Source organism: Ranitomeya imitator, chromosome 8 (assembly GCF_032444005.1).
Source record: "Ranitomeya imitator isolate aRanImi1 chromosome 8, aRanImi1.pri, whole genome shotgun sequence".
Classification (NCBI taxonomy): Eukaryota; Metazoa; Chordata; class Amphibia; order Anura; family Dendrobatidae; genus Ranitomeya; species Ranitomeya imitator.
The window spans coordinates 3,979,459-3,987,354 of record NC_091289.1 but is presented as its reverse complement, the minus strand read 5'-3'; the positions used below and the strand labels follow the sequence as shown (position 1 = coordinate 3,987,354).

The 7,896-nt window shown below is 56.0% G+C and overlaps 1 protein-coding gene across 1 annotated transcript in view; it reads right to left on the bottom strand.

Annotated features, from left to right (window-relative positions):
* Nucleotides 1–2,388: 2,388 nt before the first annotated feature.
* The window catches only part of RAD54L2 (RAD54 like 2), a 65,124-nt gene continuing 59,616 nt past the window's right edge, over nt 2,389–7,896 (bottom strand). Inside the window, exons 14-22 of the mRNA XM_069736056.1 lie at nt 7,202–7,320; nt 5,674–5,773; nt 5,382–5,587; nt 5,135–5,310; nt 4,811–5,007; nt 4,540–4,733; nt 4,347–4,436; nt 3,967–4,059; nt 2,389–3,866 (exon numbers count right to left, since the gene is read on the bottom strand). Coding sequence (XP_069592157.1) covers nt 3,058–3,866; nt 3,967–4,059; nt 4,347–4,436; nt 4,540–4,733; nt 4,811–5,007; nt 5,135–5,310; nt 5,382–5,587; nt 5,674–5,773; nt 7,202–7,320 — 1,984 coding nt within the window. The 3' untranslated portion in view covers nt 2,389–3,057. The remainder of the gene's footprint in view (nt 3,867–3,966; nt 4,060–4,346; nt 4,437–4,539; nt 4,734–4,810; nt 5,008–5,134; nt 5,311–5,381; nt 5,588–5,673; nt 5,774–7,201; nt 7,321–7,896) is intronic.

Below are 7,896 nucleotides of genomic sequence, written 5' to 3'. Positions count from 1 at the left end.
CGCTGCAGCCACAGGAGACAAGTCCAGAGACACTGCAGCCACAGGAGACAAGTACGGCGGCGCTGAAGCCACAGGGACAAGCCTGGAGACGCTGCAGCCACAGGAGACAAGTACGGCGGCGCTGCAGCCACAGGGACAAGCCTGGAGACGCTGCAGCCACAGGAGACAAGTCCAGAGACACTGCAGCCACAGGAGACAAGTACGGCGGCGCTGCAGCCACAGGGACAAGCCTGGAGACGCTGCAGCCACAGGAGACAAGTACGGCGGCGCTGCAGCCACAGGGACAAGCCTGGAGACGCTGCAGCCACAGGAGACAAGTCCAGAGACACTGCAGCCACAGGAGACAAGTACGGCGGCGCTGCAGCCACAGGGACAAGCCTGGAGACGCTGCAGCCACAGGAGACAAGTACGGCGGCGCTGCAGCCACAGGAGACAAGTCCGGAGACGCTGCAGCCATGGGAGACAAGTCTGGAGATGCTGCAGCCACGGGAGACAAGTCTGGAGATGCTGCAGCCACAGGAGACAAGTCCAGAGACACTGCAGCCGTGGGAGACAAGTCCGGAGACGCTGCAGCCACGGGAGACAAGGCCGGAGATGCTGCAGCCACGGGAGACAAGTCTGGAGATGCTGCAGCCACAGGAGACAAGTCCGGAGACGTTGCAGCTAAGGAACACAAGTCCGGAGACCCTGCAGCCACGGGAGACAAGTCCGGAGCTGCTGCAGCCACGGGAGACAAGTCCGGAGACGCTGCAGCCACGGAAGACAAGTCCGGAGCCGCTGCAGCCACGGGAGACAAGTCCGGAGCCGCTGCAGCCACGGGAGACAAGTCCGTCCGGAGACACTGCAGCCACAGGAGACAAGTCCAGAGACGTTGCAGCTAAGAAACACAAGTCCAGGGACACTGCAGCCACGGGAGACAAGTCCAGAGATACTGCAGCCGTGGGAGACAAGTCTGGAGACGCTGCAGCCACAGGAGACAAGTCAGGAGACACTGCAGCCACAGGGGACAAGTCCAGAGACGTTGCAGCTAAGAAACACAAGTCCAGGGACACTACAGCCACGGGAGACAAGTCCAGAGATACTGCAGCCGTGGGAGACAAGTCTGGAGACGCTGCAGCCACGGGAGCAGGTTTAGGCCATGCAGGAAGTACAAGGAATATGCAACCTTTGGTTGTGTTGTAAAATGGCCGCACCAGTGGATCCATGATTGATCTAATGTGTACTGCAAGTGAAGTTATATGTCATATATTGAGCTTGAGGCGTCAGAGTCTACACAAAATATCAGGAGACGTGTGCGTAACATAATATTCGATAGCCGGACCCATCCTGTCTTCATTTCAGGTGCACTAACATCTCGATGTTAATTTGTTGGTGGAAACAGTGTCCATTTCTCCAGTGTTCCTAGACCAGTATTTAGCGCGACACGTCCAGGCCACATGTTCCTCGCACTACTGTGAGCCACCAGTGTGACCTAGACCTGAAGCCCTAGCTGCAGCATTTCAGGATTTCTCTCCCGTGGCTGCAGCATTTCTGGATTTCTCTCCCGTGGCTGCAGCATTTCCAGACTTGTCTCCCGTGGCTGCAGCGTCTCCAGACTTGTCTTCCGTGGCTGCAGCATCTCCAGACTTGTCTCCCGTGGCTGCAGCGTCACTGGACTTGTCTCCCGTGGCTGCAGCGTCTCCAGACTTGTCTCCCGTGGCTGCAGCGTCTCCAGACTTGTCTCCTGTGGCTGCAGCGTCTCTGGTCTTGCCATCAGGGACGCCATTGGTCGGTGGTCACATGGAAGCTGCCGGCAGAGGATCCTGATGATTTGTACAATCAGCAGCAGAACCTCCCTCAGACGACATTAATAATGTCAGTGACAGCAGCTGAGGCCGATGGTGCCAGGATTTCTGCACGAGGTTCTAACTCTGGACTGGAGAATCCAGAGGTTGTGACAATTTAGTTTCCATCACTTGCAGACGAGTGACATCTCCGTCCTGTGATCTCCCATCATCCTTCTCCTTTTTGGGTCCGTAATAGTGACCTGCGCAGTGTGAGGATAGCTGCGCATTTCCACAGCTAACCCAGCCGCCTCCTCGGTCACGGCCAATTCGCAGACGCAGGGGTCTGGCTTAGCTACAGAGGGGTCTGGCTTAGCTACAGAGACTGAGCGGTCAGCCGCCCCTTTCACACCGAGCACATGGCAGCAGAGGAGCCGCTGAGCCCGGGGGGGATGTCTAGAGATCGGGCCCCCGTGATCAGTGCATTGTGCCCCTTTCATGTATAATGTGGACGTGACAGAGGAATCGTCCCCCAGGAATGGCGCAGCAACCAGGGGGTGTGCGAGCGACAGATTTCCATCCCTTTCCCCTCACCCCACCTCCTATATTAACACTGTGCCCAAAATTGATGTCGGTCTCTGTACTTTATATCAGGTGACGAGGTAAAACGTACAATAAAAAAATAAGATTTAAAAGGAAATACAGTAAAATACCTGACAAACCGCAACGTATAAACCCCTCCCTGCTGGGGGTGCGCTTTACAACCTGCCTGACAAATCTGCAACTAAACTTAATGCAGCAGAACTTCTCTAGAGGCGACTTCCTGCGACATCCAACGAGTCACTGACTACACGCAGGAAAGCGTCGGGCGAGCGGGGCGTCTGCGCACGGACCTGACCTCTGGCGGAGCGTACAAACCCCCCACATCGGCGCACGATCCTCCCTCACTGACGGCGGCTCAGTGCCGCTCTACGATGGTGGACGTGTGACTACAATGGCCGTTCCCTGTGCAGGACGGCGTCCCAGACCATCCTGACGGTGTAGGAAAGTGTTTAGGAAGTTGAGTTTCTCTGGAAGTCTGACAACCGACACTCATTTAGGTCATTAGTCCTGAGGAGAGGGGAGGTGCCCCCCGTCCTGTCCCCTTCCCTGTGGAATGACAAGAATGATGAAACTGTGCTTGTTGCCCCCGCAGCGCTTAGTCAGGGCCCTGGAGCGGTACCCCCCACAACTGAAGATCCAGCGGAGTGGGGGGAGGCACAGTCCTCTGCCAATGCCTATCGGCACCGAGTCCTCACTGCCCTGGTACCTCCACCACGTCATCGTCTTTCCCATCCTCCTCGCTGGACTCCAGCTCGCCCTCGCCCAGAGGAAGGGAGCGGGAAGCAGCTCCGGCAGCTGGAGGTTGGTAGCCGGGCTGGGAGGAGAGGTAGCCAGGGAAGGTCGAAGCCGCGCTGTTAGTGGAGAGACCTCGGTTCAGCATTGAAGATGGAAATGGGGCAAACATTCGTGTCTGAGCGGGCAATGACTGTGTGAAGGGCATAGAGAAGGACGGGGGCAGAAGGTACGGGGGCACACTGGAGGAGGCTGAGGAGGTGCCTGAGGTGGGGGGCAGTAGGGGGTCAGGAACCATCGGGAGACCTAACTGTGGGTCCGATAGCAAGGAGGGCAGCTGAAAGTGGGGAGCACCACCGCCGGCCCCCATATACACAGAGTTCGCTGCCCTTGATAAGCTGTGATTCAGCGAGGAGGGAGTGACGCCAAAGCCTGCCAAACCGGGGAAAGGCAGCTGGCTGAAGGGGTGCCGCTTACTGGACGACCACTGGCTGGACTGGTCCGGCAGCTCTTTGCGCTTTCTGGACTGTATTTTGGGCACCTGAATCACACCGTGAGGATGAATGTTGGGGATCGGGAGCTGGGGGGCACTCTGTGAGCTGCGTGGCCCCGTGGCCTGTGCATACTGCTGCAGCTCGCTCAGAATCTGTGGGCTGTCTGGAGAGAGCGGTCGTGATGGCTCCTCGCGGTCCTGGGAAGGGGAGCTAGACGTATGACGCCCATTACTCACATAGGGCACTGGCTGACCTTGGCCCGGGCCCTGGGCACCTGCAGATGGAAACAGAGACAAGACAAGTAAGTCCTCGGTGTCAGGGAGAGTAGATCGGCTGCAATACTGGGGCTGAGGAATGAGAGGGCGGCGTATTACCTAACTGCAACGAACGCCGCAGTTCAGAACTTTTCTGTTTGCTGCTTGACCTGATGGCGAATATCCGCCCGTCACTGGTACGGATGTACGTTCCTGAAATGAAGAGGATAACAAAGCTGAGCGATACCGCAGAGTTATTAGGCCTTCTGCTACTTTCTAGTAACTTCGTGATTCCGTTTCTTATTTCCAAGATCTCTGCTTGCTGTCAATAAATACGAAGGCTTATTGTTATCTATCAGGGTAAGGAATCCTGTGTGATCACAAATCTCACTACTGTCCTAAATGCTGCAATCAGCTGCCAGCAAGCAGAGATCTTATAAATAATGAGGAATTTCAAAGACGTCTTAGCAAGTCACTAATGGTCAGCAGGCTCTCCTCACCTTTTGTTCCCCGGATAACGTGAATGCTCTCGCCCGCACTGATTCGCGCCTGCACGTCCGTGGATGTCGTCATTCCCGGTATTACAATATCTACAAGAGAGACCATCAGAATATGGACGGAGGGTCTCAGCATAAAAGCAATCTGAGCTGCCCACCACAGTGACCCCATGAGACCGCTGGCTCCAGCACCTACCCGTGGTGGTGACCACCTTCTGAACAATGACCCCCGCCCTCTGAAGGTAGTTCACAGGGAAGTTAAAGGAAGGGACAGAGCCGGAGGCAGAACCATGGCCGACAGGAATGTGCCGGGGCATCATGGGGATTGGTGTGGACTGCAGAGGTCGGACACTGGCCACCGGCCGATCGTCGCCCTTCAGCAATGGCCGCCTGGGATCAAACATAAAGACAGTGAGCTGATTAAGCTACAGACACCGTGCGCATCTTGTCGGCTCCTGCTCCCTCACCAGTTCCTCTGGCTGAAAGCTGGGATGTTTGCCAGGTTGTGGTCTGGTGCCGGGTAGTACTGGGTATAGGATGGTCGGGTGTAGGGCACAGATGCCCTCTTCTCCTCCTCATAGCTGCGTTTTGCCGCTTTCTTCTCAGCCAGAGTCAGTTTTTGTTCCTTACGATCCAGGAGAAGAGATTCGTGTTGGAAAGGATCCTGCAGACGAGAGCGAAGATGATGATGGAACAATGCGCGGACATTATGAATGACTGCATGCGATGGGCCGGGGTGCAGGACGCAAGTCTCCCCCATGGTCGGGGCGGCGGTGCCAGGGGCGGCTCACCTTGGTGATCAGCTGAGGATACGCCGTACAAGCTTTCTGCAGCACAGTCTCATTGAATTTCTCGGGATCCAGGTGCTGACGGGACAGATCCGGTTCCTCTTCCACAAAATGCAGCAGATTCTCCACTTCTCGTCGGGTGAAGTTTACATCTGGGTTCAGGTCATCGACCACACGATCTGGAGAGAGACGGTGGCGTTACCTCCCCGGGGCGCAGGACACGGTGTGTCACCGTCAGCCGCACACTCACCTGACATGCCCTGCTTGGTGATCTGCCGGTCGTATATCTTCCTTTCTAAGGTGAAGTCAGACACTAGGCGGTAAATGTGACAAGGTTTCCGCTGGCCATATCTGTAGACGCGGCACACGGCCTGGGCGTCATGACACGGGTTCCACGAGGCATCAAACACGACCACTCGGTTAGCGCCAATCAGGTTGACACCCAGGCAGCCGGCACTGGAAAAAAAACTGCTGTTGTCAGCTCCTGACTGATGGAAAAAGATCCATCATTGTCTGACAAGGCCTGCCCCTCCCCCACTCACCGGGTGGACAACAGGAACAGCCAGACATTCTCATTACCGGGATCGTTAAACTGATTTATTAACCTCTCCCGTTCTGAGGCCGAAGTGCTTCCATCCAATCCTGATAAAGGAGAAGACGAGTAGAAAGCAATGAAAAAATACAGAGGTGACGTCGGAGGTCTCCTGACAAATCAGATCCTTCCCTAATAAACATCAAATGAAAACACACTAAACTTTATGATGCAGTTTCAGCAGTGGCCACTAGATGTCAGCAGAGGACGCTAAACCAAGTCATGCTCTATTGCTCCTATCAGGGTGTGAGCGAAGGGTTAATGACAGGATCCATCTCTGCTGGGAAGGGTTAATGACAGGAGCCATCTCTGCTGGGAAGGGTTAATGACAGGAGCCATCTCTGCTGGGAAGGGTTAATGACAGGAGCCATCTCTGCTGGGAAGGGTTAATGACAGGAGCCATCTCTGCTGGGAAGGGTTAATGACAGGAGCCATCTCTGCTGGGAAGGGTTAATGACAGAGGCCATCTCTGCTGGGAAGGGTTAATGACAGAGGCCATCTCTGCTGGGAAGGGTTAACGACAGGAGCCATCTCTGCTGGGAAGGGTTAACGACAGGGGCAATCTCTGCTGGGAAGGGTTAACGACAGGGGCAATCTCTGCTGGGAAGGGTTAACGACAGGGGCAATCTCTGCTGGAAAGGGTTAACGACAGGGGCTATCTCTGCTGGGAAGGGTTAATGACAGGATTTATCTCTGCTGGGAAGGGTTAATGACAGAGGCCATCTCTGCTGGGAAGGGTTAACGACAGAGGCCATCTCTGCTGGGAAGGGTTAACGACAGGAGCCATCTCTGCTGGGAAGGGTTAACGACAGGGGCAATCTCTGCTGGGAAGGGTTAACGACAGGGGCAATCTCTGCTGGGAAGGGTTAACGACAGGGGCAATCTCTGCTGGGAAGGGTTAACGACAGGGGCAATCTCTGCTGGGAAGGGTTAACGACAGGGGCAATCTCTGCTGGGAAGGGTTAACGACAGGGGCAATCTCTGCTGGGAAGGGTTAACGACAGGGGCTATCTCTGCTGGGAAGGGTTAATGACAGGATTTATCTCTGCTGGGAAGGGTTAATGACAGAGGCCATCTCTGCTGGGAAGGGTTAATGACAGGAGCCATCTCTGCTGGGAAGGGTTAATGACAGGAGCCATCTCTGCTGGGAAGGGTTAATGACAGAGGCCATCTCTGCTGGGTAGGGTTAATGACAGGATTTATCTCTGCTGGGAAGGGTTAATGACAGAGGCCATCTCTGCTGGGAAGGGTTAATGACAGGAGCCATCTCTGCTGGGAAGGGTTAATGACAGGGGCCGTCTCCGCTGGGAAGGGTTAATGACAGGGGCCATCTCTGCTGGGAAGGGTTAATGACAGGGGCAATCTCTGCTGGGAAGGGTTAATGACAGGGGCCGTCTCTGCTGGGAAGGGTTAATGCTTGGTGAGGCACACCCCATCATTTATTACAGGATGGGGGCGCTGCACCAGGCGGCACTCACTGTAGTAGTTGACGTTCCTGACCCAGGTGTTCCTGTCTTGACTTTCCTTCCCCGGAGCGACGGGCATCGGCCTCTTCGATAAAAAATCTTCAATGATGGAAAGTGTTGACAAGCTCTGACTGCAAGAGAAAGGCTGTGAGCTCAAAAGCTGCAAACCAGACGACTGCACGGTCCCCATCATTACCCAGGGGCCCTGCACCCCACCTCCCTGAACCACTGCACAGCCCCAATGTATCCCCCACAATCACTGCAAGCCCACCTAGTATCCCCCAGAATCACTGCTCGCCCCCAGGTATCCCCCAGGAGCAGTGCACGTCCACCTCCCAGAATCACTGCTCGCCCCCAGGTATCCCCCAGGAGCAGTGCACGCCCACCTCCCAGAATCACTGCTCGGCCCCCAGGTATCCCCCAGGAGCAGTGCACGTCCACCTCCCAGAATCACTGCTCGGCCCCCAGGTATCCCCCAGGAGCAGTGCACGCCCACCTCCCAGAATCACTGCTCGGCCCCCAGGTATCCCCCAGGAGCAGTGCACGTCCATCTCCCAGAATCACTGCTCGGCCCCCAGGTATCCCCCAGGAGCAGTGCACGCCCACCTCCCAGAATCGCTGCTCGCCCCCAGGTATCCCCCAGGAGCAGTGCACGCCCACCTCCCAGAATCACTGCTCGGCCCCCAGGTATCCCCCAGGAGCAGTGC